The 22,299-nt window shown below is 45.4% G+C and overlaps 2 protein-coding genes across 4 annotated transcripts in view; both read left to right on the top strand.

Annotated features, from left to right (window-relative positions):
• Positions 1-6,489, top strand: part of RBM20 (RNA binding motif protein 20) — a 115,881-nt gene extending 109,392 nt beyond the window's left edge. For both annotated transcript variants that reach the window (XM_054163423.1, XM_054163422.1), the window contains exon 14: positions 5,504-6,489. In XM_054163423.1, coding sequence (XP_054019398.1) covers positions 5,504-5,614 — 111 coding nt within the window. In that variant the 3' untranslated portion in view covers positions 5,615-6,489. The remainder of the gene's footprint in view (positions 1-5,503) is intronic.
• A 4,002-nt stretch (positions 6,490-10,491) lies between these two features.
• The window catches only part of PDCD4 (programmed cell death 4), a 31,701-nt gene continuing 19,893 nt past the window's right edge, over positions 10,492-22,299 (top strand). Inside the window, exon 1 of one of the 2 annotated variants that reach the window (XM_054163411.1) lies at positions 10,492-10,592. The gene's annotated coding sequence lies outside the window, so the exon portion shown is untranslated. Of the gene's footprint in view, positions 10,593-21,289; positions 21,466-22,299 lie in introns of those variants that run through there. The other variant, XM_054163410.1, reaches the window with a different exon arrangement.

Below are 22,299 nucleotides of genomic sequence, written 5' to 3'. Positions count from 1 at the left end.
TACAAATGTTCACGGCCTCAAGCTGTGACTGGGTAGGTTTAGACTAGACATTAGGAAAAAAATTTTCCCAGCAAGAGTGGTCAGGCATTGGAATGTGCTGCCCAGGGAGGTGGTTAAAGCACACCAACTCTGGATGTGCTTAAAGGTCGTTTAGATGTGGTGCTTGGGGATATGGTTTAGGGGTGAACTTTGTAGAGTAGGGTTATTGCTTGGAGTTGGTGATCCTGAGGGTCTTTTCCAACCTGAATGTTTCTGTGATTCTTACTCCCAGATCCTTAAAATTAGCTTCAGGGTCATAAATAAAATGGGGGCAGGTGATGATTTGATCTTCTCATCTACATTTGGTCCTTATCTCTAGCACAGCATGCAGCTCAGATCTTTAACGCACAGTTCTTGAGGGTCCCAGACATTTCTACCACTGGGAGTGAGCCCTCAGCAGTCTGTCTCATTGCAAAATTTCAAGCATATTAAACATGCCACTTGTTTAATAATGCTGCCAGACTTATTTTTGCATTCAGTGAGGTTCTGCAGCGTGCTTCAACACGCAGCACTCCGTCACGCAGGGGCTCTCCCGGGCATTTCCTGTGACCTGCTGAAGCTGCCTCCCTGTGCTACAGAGCAGAGCGCTGGTTCAGCCGCTCGGAGCTCTACCACTGAATCACCACTGAATAAGGACATGCAGAAGCATGTAGTTACTTATACATGCCACAAGCATATCAGCACCAGAAAACAGCACACAGAGACCAAGGGTGCTTGCAGCTCAGTCACAAGACCTTGCCTTTATCACTACGCAGATGAACAGTTTAGAGTGGCAGTCATGAGAGCATGAACTGCCCTGTGCTGAGGGCTGCTCAGAGGAAGTAGCCTTGCCTCTCATCTCTAGTCACTGCCTGTGTGCAGGTTGGTGTGCACACTGCAGGTGGCTCTTGCTGACATTTGCACACACTTAACAAAAGCCATGAAAGAGCAAAGCAAAGCTGCCCCTTCTTTCTCTGTCCCCTCTGCCAGTAAATGCTGGAGCTCTGCTGCTCTTCCAGGGATAGCCATCTCTCCCTGGCAGGCTAGCAGGCATTAGCTTTTCTAGTGACACTCAATGACAAATAATTTCTTTGGGAGAATTTTTTCTAGACTTTCCTGAAGTTACATGGCTTTAATTACACAAAAGCCCCTAGCTTTCAAAGACTGTAGAGCTGTGGTGATTGCTAATAATGGATTCTCCAAGTGTAAGCTTGAAAAACAGGTGCCCAGTTTGCATGCCTTTTTTTGCTTCATACAAAAAGTTCCAGAGGGATTCACCAGAGGTAGCCCCACTCAGTGTGGGTGGTATATATCATGGGAGTCTGTCCCAGAGAAACTCATGCTAAAGGAGACTGCATCTCCAGCTCCTACCCCTGATAACTGGTCACATGGGCGAAAAGGGGTTTTATTTAGGTTGGATGTTAGGAAGAAGTTCTATACAGAGAGTGATTGCCCATTGGAATGGGCTGCCTGGGGAGGTGGTGGAGTCATCATCATTGGAGGTGTTCAGGAGGAGACTTGATAGGGTGCTTGGTGCCATGGTTTAGTTGTTTAGGTGGGTTGGATTGGTTGAGGGGTTGGACACGATGACCCTGAAGGTCTCTTCCAACCTGGTTTATTATTATTATTATTTCAGTTTCTAGGTTTTGTTAGAATCATAGGTAAAGAAGGTCCAACTAAAACTGAGTCAGTGTGAAAAGAACCCTCTTTTTCTTCCTATAAAGGCATTTCCTGTGAGTACTGTGGTAGATCTCTAGCCCTGACTAGAGATAAAGGAACAATGACCAAATAAGCTGTTAAAATTAAACCTGTCAAATATGGTCATGAAAACAGACTGTTCTGTTGAGTTGTACCGCTTATCACACTAAATGGAGGAAGTCAATCTCATCCAAATTGTGCCTGCTCCGGTAGAAATTCAGCAAGTTTCAAATCATTGCTCCGTATTACTAGAACCATTTCCGTTGCAAGAAAGGTTATTTATGCCCTCTGCAAGAAATGGCATTTTTCTCCTAGCATGATGTAATGTCATGAGTGTATGCACCAACATAAGAATATGGACTCTTAACTTGCATTCTATGAGAAGCTATGGGACTGCTGCTACAGACTGGCTTTCTGTTGTCTTGCCTACATAGAATCATAGAATGGTCTGGGTTGGAAGGGACCTCCGAAGGTCATCTATTCCAACCCCCTCTGCAGTCAGCAGGGGCATCCTCAACTAGATCAGGCTGCCCAGAATCCTGTCAAGCCTCACTTTGAATATGTCCAGGGAAGGGGCTCCAACCATCTCCCTGGGCAGCCTGTTCCAGTGTTCCATTACCTTCATGCTAAAGAACTTGTTCCTAATATCCAATCTAAATCTGCTCCTCTGTAGTTTGAAGCCATTGCCCCTCGTTCTATCACCACAAGCCTTCATAAACAGTCTCTCTCCATCCTTCCTGTGGGTTCTCTTCAGGTACTGGAAAGCTGCTCTTAGGTCTCCCCAGAGCCTCCTCTTCTCCAGGCTGAACACCCCCCACTCCCTCAGCCTGTCCTCATAGCAGAGGTGCTCCAACCCCCTGATGATTTTCGTGGCCCTCCTCTGGACCCACTCCATCAGCTCCAAGTCAAATTGGACAAATGCTATTGTCCAATGACAACAATGTTGTCCCAAGTACTTTCATGGCTGTGAGTCTTTAGTTGATTTGCTACTTGTTTTTCATGTGATCTTGGAGCCATATCCAAAGGGTATGTTCAGCACTTGTATTTAAATGCAAAACTGAACAGTTAGGCTACCAGTTTTCTTACAAAAGTCTTGCCTAGATCATGAAGATTTTGTCCTGAAGTAAAAGAATCAATTTCATCTGAGTGTGGTGCCCCTTGAAGAGCCACAATCACTGAAAAATAATGAACTGTTTCTTTGTCAGCCTGCTCTCTTCAGCTTCATAGATGATTTTCCCAGGTGGCATTTGTGTTTACAGATCCACTGCATGTTCCATGTCCAAAAAGTCCATCATTTGGCCATCCCTCCCACCACTACCACAAAAAGCTGTTAGATTCATCTGCTGCAACTACCTTGGCAACTCAGTGCAGCATTTTATCCTGTCCTCTACTGCCTTTACGCTTTGTATTTAAATGAAGAAAAAGAAAATTCTCTTGACTGTCATTTTGCTATAAATTAATCAAAGTCATCTATGAACTTCAAAAATGGCACTTGTGGTACTCCTGATAGCTAAGGGTGGTGGATAAACCTCAGCCTTATTTTGGTTAGTAATCGTTAAAAGCCAGAAATGCATGTGTTATCTGATCAAATGACAAGCATTAGTGATTGATTATGGTTCATGGTGTACAGATCACTTCTCCCAGCCTTTATGGAACTTATATCTCTGTATACTACTGTAACATTGACTCTGGCTTTCTGCCACATTGACTTTTGTACCCGGGGATCAAGACTGAGAGTTGTGTAATTTCTACAGCCACGTCTCTGTACTCAGAGCAACGAGGCTGCAGTTGTCACTTTGTCACTGGTATGCACTTTCTGATGTACCTCTTACACCTAAAACCAGTATTTCATAGAATACTAGAATTGTTAGGGTTGGAAGGGACCTCAAGGATCATCTAGTTCCAACCCCCTGCCATGGGCAGGGACACCTCACACTAGATCAGGTTGCTCAGAGCCACATCCAGCCTGGCCTTAAAAACCTCCAGGAATGGGGCTTCCACCATCTCCCTGGGCAACCTGTTCCAGTGTCTCACCACCCTCATGGTGAAAAACGTCTTCCTAACATCCAATCTGAATCTACCCACTTCTAGTTTTCTCCATTCCCCCTAGTCCTATCACTACCTAACATCCTGAAAAGTCCCTCCCCAGCTTTCTGGTAGGCCCCCTTAAGATACTGGAAGGCCACAGTAAGGTATCCTCAGAGCCTTGTCTTCTCCAGACTGAATAGCCCCAACTCTCTTAAGTCTGTCTCCATAGGAGACAGCCCTCTGATCATCCTCATGGTCCTTCTCTGGACATGTTCCAGCACATCTAGATCTTTCTTGTACTAGGGCCTCCAGAACTGGATGCAGTACTGCAGGTGGAGTCTCACCAGAGTGGAGCAGAGAATCACCTCCCTCTACCTCCTAGCTACACTTGATGCAGCCCAGGATACTATTGGCTTTGTGGGCTGCAGGTCTACACTGATGACTCATATTGAGCTTCTCATCCACCAGTACCCCCAAGTCTTTTTCTATTTATGTGAAACAACCCAACAGTCCTAACACAGCCCTTAGGCTTGGGGGTTTTACATTTACTTCTCATTTCACTTCTTCCTCATGGATGCCAGAGTAAACTGTACTCTGGGAGAATCCTTCAAGTAGACAAAATTTTGCAGTGATGTGAGATGGTCTTTTCATTACAAGTCAGAGCAAATAATGAGCTGGAAAAGAGAGTTTTATGGTCCTCATAATGTGTGGGTCAGTCATTTTTGCATGCAATAACGTGCAAGTCATTAATAAGAGCATCTTTACATTGTTATGCTGGAATTTCCCATGTGTCTTTCCACACTAGCCGCTGCTGAAAGAGCTTCTTTCCGTCCAGTTCTAGGTCTGTTGACCTTGAATAAATACTTTGCACACCATTTTCAGACATACACCAGTTCATTGTCCATTTTGTGTGCAGCTCTGCCAACCAAGAGCCCTGCCAAAAGGCTGAAAGCCTCACTAGCCATGCCTGCATTTTTAAATCACTGAAAGGCTTTATCTTGGAGAAACACAATAAATGCAAATACTCTAGGCAGACTGTTAAATTCTGTTAATCATTACTGACTTTGATTATTCCCTGAAAACAAATGTTCTTATGCAAAAGGTAGGTTTCTGAACAGGACATGCTGAAAATGTACTACATATGCTTTAAATTGTGACTCAGAAACCACAACTATTTTCTGACACAGCAGCTTTATACTAGCATAAATCCGTTGACTCAGCAGAGTTAGCTCCCATCCTATAGTGTATGGGAGTAAGGAGTTTGCAAGGAGAAAAGGTGAGGTCTAGATACACAGACTGATGAGGAGCTTAGATTGGGTGCTGGGAGGAAGTTCTTCACTCTGGGGGTGGTGGGACACTTGAGTGGGCTGCCTAGGAAGGTGGTTGAGGTGCCTTCCCTGGAGAGGTTCAGGGTAGGACTCAACAAGGCCCTGGGCAACCTGGTCTAGTTGGGGATGTCCCTGCTGATTTGTGGGGAGGTCGGACTGGATGACCCTTGGAGGTCCTTTCCAGCCTGGACTGTTCTGTGATTCTGGTTCTGTCACCATTTCCTGATGGAGCACAGAGTAAATCACTGAACCTCTGAGAGTCTCCAGGTATTCATGTAGTTCACCTGACACAGTTATTTAGCATGGCTTCTATGCGCTTTCTTCCCTTTCGAGATGCTGGGAGATTGTGAGAGCTCTGAGGAGGCCCACAGAATTCCACATTGAGTATCTTCAGTTTTGTTAATGATGCTTTGTTTTTGATGTGATTGCAGAAGTATCTATCCCAGCTTGCAGAAGAGAGCCTGAAAATGAAGGAAGAAGGCAGCCATCTGCCTCAGGATGACACTGGCATTGTTCCTCACTTTGCAAAGAAAAAGCTATGATGTGGATGAACTGGAAGAGCTGTAATGAGTGAATGCTGATACTTTCTCTCTTTTTTTCTTTCTTTTTTTTTTTATTTCTACCATATAACTGTCAATTTGCACTGTACAGAGGAGGGGAAATAAAGAGCATGTTCCATGCATCCATGCCCAGAGTGCCATTCAAAACCAAAATGCCTGAAACTGTTTCCCACGGTGAAGCAATGCTGGCATATCTGTAAGAAGTGGAGCAATTCTTTCTCACACTCTGCGTGCTGGGAGTGGTTTCCTAGATTAAATCAGAATTCTCAGGGATTCCTAAAGTTTTAATTCTGATGTGACACATCAGGTCAGGCAGAGTGTTTAGAAGCACTCGGCATCCTTCAGTGGACACTGGAAGGAAAAGAGATGTGACTATAAATAGGCTTCAGTGTTGCTTAAAATACCTTCAGCCATTTCACTCATTGCTCCAGTGGGAAGTAGCATTTGCATAGGACATCTAGAGCCATTGTGCTAAAACTAGTCTGTAGATGGCATAAGATAAACCCCATCGGCATCCACCTCCATGTGTCTTAGAGCTTGGTGAGATGACAGAATGTTTGTGTTGTGAAGCACTGACTGTGCACTGACTGTGCTGTACGAACGCAGAGGGAGCCACAGTCTGTCCCAGGGACCTTATAGGCTGAACCCGGCGCAGCGAGAGCAATTGGAATATCCATGCTGACAGCCAGCCTGCTCTGGGTTCCAGCTCTTTCCATGGTGTGAGCAGGATGTTCTCCAGGTACCATTTTGTTTGAAACTCTTCTTTTTGATAATTCTAAAGGGTGCCAACTTTGAGTCTTACAGACTTGAAACTCTCACGAGAGGCTTTTTAAAGTGCCAAATGTTTGGACCATGTCTCTTTTAGACATTTTCTTCAAGATCCTTGCTTTTGGGGTCTTTTTTGGGTTTGTTCTTTTTTCTTTTTTTTTTTTTCAAGCTTGCTTTCTCTCAGCTTAGTAGTGTTGAATTTTCCTGGTTTTCATGGAAAGATGCCAGGCTTTTAATATTGTTTTTGTATTTTATTTCCCTGAATTTTTTAAGGCGAGTACAACAACTGATGGCTCACAGAGTGCTGCACTGAGAACACAGGATGCACCAGCAGCTCTGGCACTATTAGGAGCTATTGTTCTCGCACAGTTGTTGCTGAGTATTTTGCAGAGTCCCTTTGAAATGCACTGCACAAGGTTGTGGTTCATTTCAATGGGGCTTTGTGTAGTAAAGCGAACACGTATGCAAACCGCTGCCAGGACTGATCCTGGAGTTATGCTTTTATAAACCGGCCCACACGATCTAGGCAGATGGGGATTTGGGGACGGATTGCCGTGCTTCGCCTGACTCCAGTATTCATCACACTATGTTCTGTTAAAATTGCTGGTGCTGGATGTCCTGTTTAGAGTAGAGTAGAGTAGAGTAGAATAGAATAGAATAGAATAGAATAGAATAGAATAGAATAGAATAGAATAGAATAGAATAGAATAGAATAGAATAGAGTAGAATAGAATAGAATAGAATAGAATAGAATTAACCAGGTTGGAAGAGACCTTTGAGATCATCGAGTCCAACCTATCATCCAACACCATGTTGTGCAGAGAAGGTCGTTTCCCAGAAGGTTCTAGCCATCCCTAAGAATGACATGGATGTCACAAAACACTGCAGTGGCTAAACTGCCAAAACTGCTTCCACCAAAGTTTTTGTTCCATTAAGTCTTATGCCAGCAGCCATGCTCATTCTCGGAAGTACCCTGTAGCCAGGCGGTGTGTCTGAGGTGCCTGGTGGTGTTGCCTGGAGCCCTCTGCCTTTTCATGGCCTGTGCTTTCCACTCTTTTTTTTTTTTTCTTTTTTTCTTTTTCTTTTTTTTTCTTTTTTTTTTAAACCAGGACTGGGTTCAGATTTCATATTTGGAATTCCTGCTTCTTGCAAGTCGAGGGATTCCTTGCATCCCAAATTCAGACGTGGCCAACCCAAAAGACAAGGGGAAATGAAAACACATTACAGACTAAATCCTTCTTTCTCCAGACTTGAACTATGTTAAGGCTTGGGTCCATCTCTCATATAAACCAGCTTTTGTTTGTTTGTTTTTCCCTATAGAAAAAAAAAAAAAGGCAAAAACATAACACTGCAAACCAGGTATTTTTCCTTCAAGTGTTGGGTTTTTTCTTTGACTGTTTGTTTTTCACATTGCAGTGAAATTTGAGCACAGGGCTGTTAGGGCAAAAGCTTGTACTGCAAGCTGTAAGGTTACGAAAATAGCAATAAAGATTGTGCAATTGTCTTCTAAAGCACAGCTCTCAAGCTGGTCATGTATCATCTGAATATGAAGTTCCCTTCATGCCCTTCAGCACAATCTGAGCACAAGGGAAGGAAATCACTACAAATACAAGTATCAGATCTTTGAAGCTAACCTTGCTATCAAACTGGGGCTCTCACCGGCCTAATGGGAGCTTGTTAGACCATGTGGTTAGGCTTAATTGGATGTGAGACATAGCTGACTGTATATCAAAGTCATATGCCTCCAGCAACTTTATCCCCAGGTAACCTCAAATGAGAAAAGTATCACTGTTATTATTCTTTATTTGTATTGCAGTAGAAAATACAGGTCCACTGCCTTTATTATAGGCACAGCACAAATCCACAACAAAGACTTTCCCAGGCCAAAGAGTTTAAAATCAGGCTTTCTGAAAACAGACAACAGGTGGATACAGGCAAGCAGGGAAAGCAGTAGGTAACCATGAGATTTTGACTGGCAGCAGAAAAATAATTAAAATGAGTGTTTACCCAGAGGCTTACTTTTGGATTTAAGGGAGATGATTCAAACTACTTTTCCCCCTCCTCTGGTTCTGACCCAGGTTCACTCACGTTATTCACAGCTTGCATATTTAACCTCTTCTTTTTTCTCCTTTTTTTTTTTCCTGTCCAGTTGCATTAGACATGCAAAATCCCTCCTTGAGAGAGTGGGCCTTGATGTCCTTTAGGCCCTGATAGCTTTAATTTTGGTCTCCATCCAGGACTCCAAAAGCTGGAGTCTTGACCAAGGCTCACCAGGAACTGTCCTGGCTCCAGGTAACTTGTTTGTGCATGGGTGCAGGCCCTTGCTTGCTGCTGAGGAAGGAGGAGGCTCCAGATGGCATCTCTGCCATATGTAGTTTCCTCTTCTGGAGGCACATGACTCAGAGGAGTGGTGCAGGTACAGTGCCCAACCCTGCAAATGTGCTCAGACCCAGATGCATTTGTAGAGGTGGTTTGGACACCTTGTACCTTTGGGCTCTGTGCAGACACAAAAGCAATCTGCAAAATCCTGGGTACAGCCAAACAGGCAATTCACCTTCTGAGAAGGTCCTTTCTCCCCCTAAAACTCAATATTTTTAAACAGTTAAAAGCAATCCCAAGTCTCAACTAGCTCCTAATGATCCCTGTGATCAGTTTTCACCCTGATGCACTTTGAGAATTTGGAGATAATCTCCTTCCCTCTCCAACAGGCCATCATGCAATGCTGACAGGCACTCAACTCCAACTTCTCTCCACTACCTATTGTGCTGAGGAAGATGTGGCCTCTGTAGGCAGACACTTAACCTTTCTCAGCTCATGTAAAAATGCCTTGTTTCCTGTATTTTATTGTATTTTAAATCTTGACTACTTTTGTTGTTGTTGTTAGCATAATTCATCATCACTATAATCCACGCTGTTCATTAATATGAGTTATGTATTTATATATATATATATATATAGCACAAAGCAGGCTCAGGTCTAGCCAAACAAATATTGGTATTTAAAAAGAGGCTTCCTTAATATATACAAGCCATTTCTCAACACATTTCAACCAAAGATTGCACTTTTTTAATAGGGACTATGTTTTGGGTGGTTTGTTTTGGGTGTGGTTTTTTTTTTCATCTTTGTGAAATCTGTATTGATCTCCAATAGTCTTTAATGTCAATCTGCAACTTACTTTCTTTGAAGTAAAAACAAGTAACAGAATTAAATATTTGCCCCATCAAAGTTTCACGTTGGCCTTAACACTAAATTAGTGTTGGGCTGGTTATATTCAGGGTGGTTTTTTTCTATTCTCTGAGGATTAAGGCTGTGATTTGTTGAATTATACTTGAACTGGACCAGATATACTATTTATTGAGCTTATACAATCTTGTTAATTTAAGTTTTGGCTTGTAAACAGTTGGAATTTGTTAGTACCTGTTTCATTATGTAGGAACTGTCACCAATATTAACTGATCTATGTAACTGATTGCAAAGTGTTTCAATTTGTGTTTCTTAAAAAGAAAGATTTTAATAAAGAGAATTCTAAAGCATATACATTTGTGGGCAGTTGTCCCAACAACAACATGCTTCTAGCTTCCCAAGGGATCTGTTAAGAATCAAAATTAATGGCAGATACTTTGGGAGGCAACATGGAAGCAAGAAGCCAAAATATTTACTCTTAAAATAGAATTCCTAGATGATGTGATACTTACCAGGTAGCTCTTGCTGCACAGATTGCCAGCCACTGCTGTCATCTGGTGCAGAAGTTGAAGGGAACACATCTGAGGGGATCACTCTGTAATTACAATTAATGGTTATCAGCCTACTTCTTTCCCTCTAGGCATGTCCTCACTTCCCTTTTTCTCTTTATTTCTGAATGAACTGGGCAAGCTGGCTGTCCTCACTTGGCTTTTCTCTGTCCCCGTGCAGGTTGTCTTCTCATCCTTCTGAAAGCCCCATATAAAATCATCCCCAGCCAAGCCCCTTCTCCACCTCATCTTGGTCTAAGTTCCCCTGTTTGCTGTTTCCATTGTGCTCTCCCTCTGTCTTTGCTGATTATTATTTTTTTTCCTTTTCAGCAGACTGTCCTCCCCAGTGCCCTCCCAGCTCCACAGGGACCTTTCCCACTCTTTGGCCTTCTCCCTGGCTCACCTCCATCGCCACCAATTGGAGCTCCTGGGAGGATATACTCAACCTCAGTCAGGGTGAGGTATAGATGTGCTTGTAATAAATATTTAAAGAATGCAATGAGGACAAAAGCTCAGGGGAAATGTCACCTTCAGCTTTGAGGAATTCACTCGGTGGAAAACACTGGGAGGAAAACGGAGCTAAGGCAATGTCCAGTTCGTATGCAAAGTAGGGCAAGGGACACCATCAAAGCTGTGCCTCACACCACCTGATGGGGGAGGTAAATGGGTCTGTCTGCCCCACTGAGTGGCCAGGGAAATGAGTCCTGGGCAAAAAGACTGGCACTCAGGTTTTCCGATTCCTCAATTCATTAAATAGGTGATCTTGCGTTTTTTAGGCAACTGTTTTGCAGCTGAAACACACAGGTAATGTATTTTAGGCACAAATGGTTTCAGTTCTTCTTTCCTGGAAGTACTGAAACCTTCACATGTGTGATTTTGCTACCATCTCATCAGAGCGGAGTCTGTCTCACTCTGGAAATCAGGCAAATCGATTTTGTGAGCCTTAACTTGGTATATCTGTAACAGAAAAGTCCAAGTCATGGTGTCCAAAATGGAACTCAGGTATGAAGGACTTCACAAGTGAACACCAGCCCACACCCAAATACTAAATTGGCCTTTTGACAGAAGGCTGTGACCCATCTGTCCTAGAAAGCTGAGCAGGAGGGAGGTCAGGGTTGTGCAGGGGTCCAGGGGCAGTGCTGCCTGCTCTGGGTGAGGCCGCTGTGGGGCTCAGCTTGGGGACATGCTGTGCCCATGCAAGCAGGGCCGGGCTGAGCAGCAGTCATGTGAAAGCAGCCTCGCTCCATCTGCTTCTCAGCGCTGATGCAGCCTGGGACTCTGCCATGTTTGTGCAGGTGGCAGCGAGGGCAGCCCGAGAGAACAGGTTTGTCTTTGCTAACTTGTCTACATCTGACTCCACCAACTTCTGCTTATCTATGTCAATAAATTAAGTGCTCCTCATGTGCTTGGCGTGCCTGATGCAATACTGCAACATGAAGTCATGAGAGTATGGGGTAGGTATTTGCAGAGGAAAAGTTGCCCCCCTTCATGGAGAAGATGGGGACTGGATAAGAACCAGGGAATATCCCCACAACATCTTAGTGAAACTAAGCGATGCAGTGGTGAAACACACACACAAAAATAAATCACCTCTTCCCTTGCACAAAAGAAATACCTGTAAGGATTAGCTTTCTCCTTGCAGGGCCTGAACTGGCCTTACTGACCTAGTGACCAGGAATCCTTTCCACCTCCCCTGGCATGTCACACCTCCTCTTTGCTTGCCTTTGGTGCAGTCTGGCCCCAAGCTTTATGAAACACACTATCTTGTACTAGCCTAAAATATTCACAACCCTGTGGAAACGTGACTGCTCAGATGCAGAAGTGAAAGAAGCAGAGGTAATTTCCATCTCTTCCTTCCTGGATGTCTCCTTTCACTGCCAGCTTGAGGCTCGGGAGGGCCCCACCGGGCATCCTAGGTGCAGACAGGGGAGCAGTGAGGCCACCAGGATCCATCTTCCAGACTGTGGAGACAGTTTTCTTAAGGCTCATCTGCAGACAATGGCATAGGTGAGATTTCTGATCAGATACCCAAGGTGATTAAAGATAGTGAGCTCTTTCAGTTCATATAGGACTTATTCTGGTTAAACTGTCTGTTGGGAGCAGTGTTCAGCTACCTGAAGAGGCTTAATTTAAACTGAAACAGGAGCACATGTTAAGTTTTACTTAACTGGGTCGAATTTGAATGAGAGGGCATGTCCAAAAGCTTTTTGTGACCTAGAAAGCTGCATAGGGCAGGCTGAATCCAGCCTACTAGGTGTTTAAATAATTGCCAGGCAGAATCTTGGCCAATATTCATCAAGGTAAAACACCAAATATCAGCAGCACAGCTCTGGGTCAGGAGGCAGCTTTTCCAGGCTTATTTCTTCAAGGTGCCTTAGAAACAAAGGTTCCTGTTTATAAGCTCTTCTCCATTTGTTCCTGAGCCTTGTTTGAGGACATGCATATTAGTTCAACCTTCTTTAAACATCATTTGGTGTCTTTAGAGGACACAGGAAGCATGTTTTGTTTGTGGGTTTCTTCTCCAGCTGGGCTGTGTTTGCATTGCAGGTAGCTTATCTTTGGCAGATAACAACATGTTCTTGGCAGTAAACTTTCACCTTGAGCGCAGGGGGTGTAGGCACACTGTGTTTTGCACACCTGTGGCGGGGAACTAGGAAAACTTTGCCTCTTTGTATCACTGCTGAGATGTTAAAACCAGTTTCACAGTAGTGCTGCTGGTGCTTTGGAGCACCAATGCTATGTAGCACTGGCAAAGAGGAGGCTCCAGGGAGACCTGATAGCAGCCTTCCAGTACCTGAAGGGGGCCTACAGGAAGGACGGGGAGAGACTGTTGACAAGGAATCCTGCAGTGACAGGACAAGAGGCAGTGGCTTCAAACTAGAGAAGCACAGATTTAGATTGGATATCAGGAAGTAGTTCTTCACTATGAGGGTGGTGGAACACTGGAACAGGCTGCCCAGAGAGGTGGTTGAGGCCCCTTCCCTGGAGATATTCAAGGTGAGGCTCAACGAGGCCCTGGGCAGCCTGATCTAGTTGGGGATGTCCCTGCTGACTGTGGGGAGGTTGGACTGGATGACCTTTGGAGGTCCCTTCTGGCCTGGACTATTCTATGATTCTATGTCCCAGCTCCTGAGCCAGGGCACGTCGGAGGGCAGCATGAGTGTGTGCATGAGCAAGACTTGCACTGCCTTGTGTGGACTAAGCAGGTGGCAATCAGAGGTATTTCACCAACATTGCAATCACAAGGAATTTGTTTTTAATGTGTGCCCAAGCCAAGTTTTTAATCCTTATTTACCCTGTTCACTAGTACTTCCCATAACATTCTGTCTGTAGGTGTGAGCTGTGGTGGTGAGCTTGCTGAGCCACTGGCTGCACTCAGACATATACAGGAGCTGGCATTGGTGTTCCCTGAGGTGCCACAGCATGCAGGGAAACAAGGCAGACCTTAAACAGCTGTGGTCCTAGCAGATTTAGCTTAGTAAAAAGAAAGTACACTGAGACCGAGGGGAAGAGCAGCTCAGGTCTGTCCTGATGCTAAGGGGGATCAGCACCGCTCCAGATGGGCTATTCCAGTACCTATTTCCATCTGATTGTAAGTGGGAAAGATGAACTCAGGCAGGATATGCTAGATATTAGTCTGTCAAGAGATCAGCAGGGCAGCCAGGGTGCTGTAAGTGATCCCAGAAGCCTTCACCTTCCTATTCTCTCACAAATTATCCTGTTTGGGGTAAGGGGGACAAGATGTATTTAGTGAGGTGGGATAGGGATTTGCCATTGGACATTCCACTCCTGCACCAGGCATAGAAGGAAGCCTGGCTGCAGCACAGAGACCTGGTAGTGCCATGTGTGACTGATGCCAGGCAGTGCATGAAATGGGACCAAGAGGTCTGAAATAAACTGGTAGGACTGTGCTCATGGGTACTTCTCACCAGCAAGCTGGTGCTCCTGTGACCAAATGTTCACAGGGGCTGTGTTACCTGCTCCTCTGCTTTTCTCTGCCTGCAAAGGCAGATGCTGATTCATGAGCTCCTGCTACTCAGCCATCAGCATATCTCTTCCCAAATCCCTTCCATGAAGTCTGATCCCAAACCCAGCAGTGAGAGTCTGGTTAAACTGAGGGCTACTTGAGCCTTCAGGTAAGTACCCGTTTAAAACGGCATCAGATGCCTAGCAGTGTGCAAAAGCACTGGGTTCTGCCAGGCCAGGGAGATGATATAAAAACCTGGAGTAAATAGAAATAGGATACATTCACTGTAGCTGCTGCTCCATCTCTGCACTCAGGGCATGTTCATTCCATGGCAAGGAATGGCATGAATTCCCTTTCATGAATTACTTTTTATCAGCCAAGCAAAGAGGGAAGTAAATTAAGTTTGCTTGAACCACCATGCAGGTGATCTAAGCAAGTGGATGTTAGCTTAGAGCAGGGGAAGTCTGTGCATTAGGAAGAGTTCATGGGTCAGCTGATGCAGGAGAACCAGCATTGTTGTGGTATCTTGATTGCTTGCTATTGTGTGAACATGCCTGAAGACGGAGAGTGTATAAAGTAGAGCAGTACTTACGAGGCTTTTGAAGCTCACATCTGTTCTTACTCGGTCATGGAGGCTTTCAGCAAAGACCACCCACTGAAACAAAAGAAGAATCATTTTCCTGAAATGCAAGGGACCAAGACAGGTATTCAAACTCTTTCAGTGTCCCTCTGTCATCTTGTGGAGCGTTTGAATTCCTCTTTACCTACAAGAGGATTACATCGCAAAAGGAGTTCCTGGGGCAACAAGACACTCCTTTCTAAGGAGAGAGGTGTTCTTAAGGCTCCAGGTCTTCCATCTTTAAAGATTAATGCTTCAAGGTGAGTTGTCACAGGTTGCTAAAATAATCTTTTCCCACTGTTTTCCTCATGTCAGCATTTCTAGAGCTCCAGTGTGTTGCAGCTGCTGTTGTTATACAAGGCTTTATGAATGGCTGCAAAGTTCAAAGACATATTGGCAACCTCAAGTCCTGAAAAGCCAGGAGTCAGCCCCAAGCCCTGCCTTGTTCCCAAGAAAAAGTTGTTTGCCAGCTATTATTTTCCTAACTTTTTATTACCACTACCTTGAAAACTTTAGGCTCTCTTTATTCACCTCCCATTTTTTTTGAGCATTGAGGTTGCACTAGTTTCACATTTTCAAATCCACAACCTTGAGGGCTAGGGAAATGCTTTGTTTATAAATGAAAGCTACAATTCCCTTCTTTCAAGGAGATGGGATTTTAGGATAAAAGCTGTGATAAAATCACAGGAGTTGCTAGCAGTGCAGAGAGCCTCCTGTGTTTGGAAGAAGAGGCACTGGACTGCAGGAAGATGAAGGCCTCACTAGCTACTGTTGTGTTAGACCAAAATAGCCCTGTGGTTAAACATCAGCTCTGCAGGCCTAACTAAAGCAGATAACCTCATCTTGTTCTAGCTGCAGCTCTTCCCCAAAGCACTGCCTTTGTAATCTTCTGGACTAATGTACACACTCAAGCTCTCTACCCTAGAAGCCCTGGCAGAGTGTATTTAAAAGTATAAAGCCTTCTCTGGGATGCAGAGGAGGCTGGTGCCAGCCAGGCACGTCCCAGAACATGTAGCAGTGGCTGCTTCCAAACCAGGAGCCTTTCAGCTCAAGTGATGTTCCTTTGCTCCCTCTTGTTCCTCTTCATCGTTGCTTAAATTTCAGCTTCGTGCTGGCTTTCACGTTACCCCCCTCATCTTGAATCAGATCCCTATTGTCTGTGTTGTCAACACAGCTGTTTCAATCCCTTCCCCCAAATACCCTTGCTTTCCAGAAAGCTCCTGCCTGCCAGGGCCAGGTGCTGCTCTGTGTTTACGCCTTTTTGTCAGGTCCAGGGCTGAGCTCCGATTCTTGTTTGGGCCAGTGTGAGGTCAAAATCGAAACGAGTTTGGGGAAATCCTTCTCTTCAGCAAAGGCCGGTGCTTGCTGAGTGCTGCTGGGGGCTGCTGCAGCTCTCCAGCTCCAGACCGACAGGCAGTGCAGAGAGAAGTGAATGATTAGCATTATTAAAAGTGCTTTGCAATTACACAGCACCTTTTCATCTAACGATTTCAAAGCTTCGTAGCGCTCACACAAAGTTACTTATTATCCCTGGCATTCAGCAGAGTCAGGGAACCAAGGAAAGCAGCTAAGTGACTCGCCTTAGGTCATGCAAGGAGTCGGCGTCAGAGGTGGGAACTCGGCCCCGAAGTGCTGACTCCATGGCTCATGCCCCAGCGCGGGTTCACACCTCACCTTCTGCTGTGCCAGGCCAGCTTCTTGGGTGGTGCAGAGATGAGGGAGGAGCTGGGCCTGCCTGGAGGGTCAGCACAGCCTGAGCAGTGCTTAGGAGGTGCCTGCATGGGAGCAGCACCCACCGTTCCTGAGCCCTGCTCCTTCCCCCAGTACCCCCACACATGCCACTGAGGGGCCGATGTGGGATCTCTTGAGCCAGAGGCTGCAGTCCAGTTTGCCATGGTGCAGTGCAGCTGAGTCCATGGAAGCACACAGTCTGGGTCTGGAGTGCAAGGTGTGGTGTGCCCCTGCTCTGAGCATCACCACTGCAGCCCCCCATCTCTAGCGTGCTCACTCCAGCCTGCTGGCCACATGCACACAGGAAGGCTACAAGGACATCCCTTGACTAGAGCTCTCTGGAGATACGTTGGCTTTGAAACCCCAGAACACAGTATGCAAGAACTGGCAAGGATCAAAGGTGGATATGCTTATATCAGCACTGCTCCAGGCTGCTACTCTCCCACTATGTGAGCTCTGGCTACAGTGAAGGTGCACCAGCACTGACTCCCTCCAGACCAAGCGATCTAAGCCTGCCAAGGAGCCTAGATATACATGCAGACACCTGCCAGATCAGAAACACATTTCTAAGATGTTATGTTCTCTGGCTGGCTCATCTGGCTGTGGTGCAGAATGCACCAGGTGCCAAACCTCCATATCTTGCAGCAGGAGAGCTGAAAACATGAAGTCATAGAATCATAGAATTGTTAGGGTTGGACGGGACCTCAAGGATCATCTAGCTCCAACTCCCCTGCCATGGGCAGGGACACCTCACACTAGATCAGGTTGCTCAGAGCCACATCCAGCCTAGCCTTAAAAACTTCCAGGGATGGAGCTTCCACCACCTCCCTGGGCAACCTGTTCCAGTTTCTCACCACCCTCATGGTGAAGAACTTCTTCCTAACATCCAATCTGAATCCAGCCACTTCCAGTTTTGTTCCATTCCCCCTAGTCCTATCACTCCCTAACACCCTAAAAAGTCCCTCCCCGGTTTTCTTGTAGGCCCCCTTCAGATACTGGAAGGCCACAATTAGGTCTGCTTGGAGCCTTCTCTTCTCCAGACGGAACAGTCCCAACTCTCTCAGTCTGTCCTCATGGCAGAGCAGCTCCAGCCCTCTAATCATCGTTGTGGCACTTCTCTGGACACATTCCAGCACCTCCAGATCCTTCTTGTAATAGGGGCTCCAGAACTGGGTGCAGTACTCCAGGTGGGGGCTCACCAGAGTGGAGTAGAAGGGAAGAATCCCCTCCCTCAACCTGCTGGCTATGCTTCTCTTGATGCAGCCTGTCTCTGACTTCAGTTCAGTGCTGGAGCTTTGGGACAGTGTGTCAGCAGGATAGAAAGCCAGAAGGAGGAACTGAAGAGGAAGAGTGAGAGGAGAGAGGCAGGTAGTAGACCTCTAGAGCTCACTGGCCAGGAGAAAGCCTTGGTTAAGTCTCTTGGCCTCATGTGAGCTAAAACACCTGTCTGGTATTTACTGCAAAAGGTGACTCACACAGTTATACTAAGGGGAAAAGAAGTATTTCTATAGAGGGCAACTTACCTGCTTCTGCTTCTAAACTATGCTGCTTACCTTTGCCCTAGAACTCTCAGGAAAATGTCCCTTGGCCAAGCTTTTCCTGGGAAACTCAAGATGCTTCACAGTTTTAAATGATAAATGGTATCTCACTTAAAATATTATAGCTCAGTGACCAAGGCAGGCATGACTGATACAGCCTCAGACTTCCATGGGGTATATATAAATTAATAACAGGAACTCATCCATATAGTCAGCTTTCCTTAGGAGTGTGGGGATTTACATGTCTAAATTTTACTGGGATGAAACTCCACTACTGGGGATAAAAGTCTAGTTAATTACACATAACTTAAGTATAAAACCCAGGCAACAGGAAAAACTTTTAAGATAGAGACTGTAGTTTGAATGAATTTCATCCTCAGAAATGATTCTAAGAATGAGCAGTTTTTAAAAGGAATATTTTTTAAAAGCAAAAGGAGGTTAAAAGCTGGTGTCTCAAAAGTGAGTGGAATTTTGTCTTTTCAAGGATATTAGTAAAACTGGGGAAATGTTTTTTTCCTGGTTGTATAAGGCTGAAGAAAACAGGGGAGGAAAAAAAGCAAGATTTCGTGGGATAGATGTTGAAGTGTATTGGGTATGTGCAAACCCCAAACTTCTGTTTTGCCTTAACATTCACTTAGGGTGTTAATCATGTGGCTTCAGATGAGAAGGATAATGGGATAAGGGTATGGAAATGTTCACAGCTAGGAAAGAAGCAAATCTCAGGCTTTCTTCCTGCACTGAAGGCAGAGGAACGGGCTAATCCACATGCCAGAGCTCTGGAAGAACTGGCCTGATGTCTTTAACAGGTCCCTCAGTCAGGGACAGGAGCACAGTGAGCCTGTATGGAAGAAGTGAACTGATGTGGACAAGAACAGGCATGAAGGTTTCGTCTTAATAGTATATGGAAAGCTTCAGAAAAAATGGTGAAGGAAAGGCTAGCAGAAGAGAGGCAGATAATAGCATGAGATTAAATGGGTTTATCAAACCCATTTATCTTGGGTAAGGCAGGCTGCAAGCCATTTCTTAGTGAAGGTGGATCTTACCTACCTGGACTTAAATTGCACATTTTGTATGGTGCCATGTGGAAAGTTCTCAAGGGAGAAGTGATTTAGCACAAAGTATAAACCCTGTAAAGACCTGCAGTAATAGCAGAGCATGGCTGTCAGGCTGTAGGGCAGTTACCAGAAGAGTGTTAAATGCCACTCCTGGTGATCTGGCAAAGTACTCTTGTAAATGAGTTTGGCACTAATGTTAGTGAAGAACTGGTAAAATTGCTGATGATATAAAATATGAAGCAACCTCAGGACAAAGGAGGCTTGAGATGCTACACAAAAAGTAGTCAGCAGCAGAAAACAGCAGTCATAGGCACAGATGTCCAAACCATTTCCTATAAGCTAGCTGGTAGCTCACATTCTGATCACCAAATAACTCATTTGCCAATGCAGTGAAAACGTGAAGTGAGAAACGGAGTCCTTGAAGGCAGCAGATTAGGCGCAGCCCAGGCAGCAGTGAGGGATGGGGGCTATGCTTGTGGAGAGGCTATCCTGCTGAATTTTGCAAAGTAAAATCCAAGAGCAAGATTCCTCTGCATAAATACTCCCAGGAAGGGAGAAAGAAGAGCTTATGGTGCCAAGGGCCAGTGCATGTACAGAATAAACGATCAAAAAAGAGGTATCAGGCATTTTGGTTAGGAGATTGTTACTAACCATTTGACACTGTGGTTCAGGAATAGCCTCCCCACTGCAGTCATGCATGCAAAACATTAAATTGCTTTGAAGACAGAACTGGATGAGTTTATGAAAGGGATTATATCACATGATGCCTGTGATAGGTGACCTGGTAACACAGAAGTTCCTGCTGGTCCTATGAAAGGTAAATATTCTGTAACCCTCTGTCAATATAAATATGGAGCATGTGATTATACATACACAAAGAGCAGGCACATGATTTATTAATCACAGGAACCTCAGCTTGTCAGATAATAATTATAAGGCAATAGCACACCTTGTTTTAAAAAATAGCTTCCTAAAATCTTCCCCCTCCCCCCATCCAGTAAACCAGTGGGGGTTAAAAAAGACAATTTTCCTGAGGTAAAGGTGGCCCTGGATGTTACTGGTTGGTAGCTTCTGAATGAAGTCACTGTCTGGAACTCTTAAATCAAATACTCCCATTTTGATGCACATTTCACAAGTTCAGCCCTTCCCAGTAAAGCATCTTTTCAGATGCGTGATTGCCTTTTGTTAAGGCAAGAATGAACAGATGACAACCGCAGCACAGAGCAGACACGCCTGGAACAGTTTTACAGTGCAAACCCAATTGCCATGCTTGCGCCAGGAGGGCGTTCTCACAAATGTGAAGAGGGAAGGCGTTTTGTGCAATGTTCAGGGGCCAGTCCTGGAAAGCCACGATAGAGACAAGGCAAGCTGTGGTTCAGGGCAGTGTTTATCCAAAGCCATTGCAGTGGGTGACTCGTTTCCATGCTTGAGCAAGCGTGAGCCAATCCCCCTCCACCTCCGAAAGGTGCCCAGCCTCTGACAGGCGCTGCGCACGCAGGTCGTCAGCACAGCCCCACTCCCAGCTCCCCAACAGAGCTGCAGGAGGATGGTCGAAAGCAACTCTAATTACTGGGCTTTAAAGCACGCAAAGGTGTGTTTTAGTATCCTTTCAACTTGGAGCCGACGCTGCCTGATGAAGAATGGGATTGCTGTGCTTGCAGTTCATTCTATGAAGGCACCCATGCAGAAGATGCAAAAATAAAAGTAGGCTGAAGGAAAAGAAAGCAGAAGGCCAAGAGACAGGCAACTGAACAGAGCAGATTGATGCCACAGATACGATACATTTTTGCTGCCTGCATTATGTGTGGAAATTTATATTCCAAGCGACACAGTAACAGACTCCGTTGTAATCAAACAGCACTGCTGAGGTGTTAGGAACACAGATGCTGCCTATCGAAAATATTTAAAACAGAAAGTAAAACTTTTGACAAATCCGCAGTGGGGAGCGGAATGAAAATGCTCTGCGATGACTCTAACCTCTCTGCTTTTCGCTGCTCTGGTGCTGGAGGTCGGGTGTCCTACGTGGGTCACCCCAGCTAGAGCTCCGCTAAACCCTGATGAAAATCAAAGGCCGGCAGCAAGCTGGCCGGGGCAGCGTGGAGACACGCGGTGTCTATTGTGCACTACACACGGGACAGGGGGGAAGGGCTGCTCCACGCGTTTTGGGTAACTTCAGCCAATGGATTCCTCCCATGGGTGTTACGGGAGGGCTTGGCCAGCATGTGAGAAAGGGAGGGGAGAGTTTGAAAACAACCCAGCAGGCTCTGAGGAAGGAAGACGGCTAGAAAGTGATCTGCTCGCCTCTGTGCAAGTATTTTGCACCAGGTGACCGGCGACGTTAGGGGTGGAAGCACAGGAGGGGCACGGTAGCTGCCGGCGGGTCCCCGCTTGGTGCGGGTCAGCGCGGCAAGGTTCTGGGCACAGGTAAAGCCGGGACGCAGGGTGTCGGGGAGGGGGCGTGGAGCTGCGCAGCCCATACAGGGTGCCTTGAGCTGCAAATTGGCCAGAAATGGTCAAAGGAAGGGTTTTTATCCACGGAAGAAAGAATTTTGCCCTTCGTTTTTATGGGGATTTTGGTGGTATGTTTGCTATTACTACAGTTGGGGAAGGAAGGCCAGGAGGGAGCACGCAGGTTTCTGCAGTTCAGAGATTAGCATGTGATCAGGTGTCCTTTAAATACTGCTGGCGGTTTTGAGGTTAGAAAGGCAAAAAGAGGCAATGTCTTTTAGCAGTCTGGTTGAAACAATGGAAAAAATTAAAAAAAAAAAACCCTTTCATGCACATCATTCCTTTTTCAGGTCACAGGGGTCTAGAAATCAAAGTATGTGCAGTCAAAACTAGATGATATTTTCAATGATTAATGACCCAGCTGCTAGTAGAGCCATTAAGCAGAAGAAAGGAAAAAAACCCTACTTTGTTTTTGTCTGGAGGTCTGCTGGACGTTTCAAGGGTTTTCATCTTCTTCTGATTACTGACCCAGATTTTGGGTCTCTTGGAAATGATGCAGTCCTAAATTTTACCAGAAGATCGTCTAGCATATGTCCACAATGCCTTCAAACGTGTAATTGGCATGAGACACTGATGTGGTGTGTTATGACATCTCCTGTGCAGGTTCTGGTTGCTGTTTCCGTCTCTGTGCCACCTCCTTCCTCTTCACTGAAAAATCTCTTTAAATCCCCTCTTCTGCCTTGCAGGGGAAGCTGAATTCCATGATCTATGTTAGTAGCTAGAATTTATTTTCCTAATCTTGGCGACGAC

The sequence above is a fragment of the Dryobates pubescens genome, chromosome 8 (genome assembly GCF_014839835.1).
Source record: "Dryobates pubescens isolate bDryPub1 chromosome 8, bDryPub1.pri, whole genome shotgun sequence".
Taxonomy (NCBI): domain Eukaryota; kingdom Metazoa; phylum Chordata; class Aves; order Piciformes; family Picidae; genus Dryobates; species Dryobates pubescens.
Note: the sequence above shows the minus strand (reverse complement) of the source record. Positions and strands in the feature narration are given on the sequence as shown.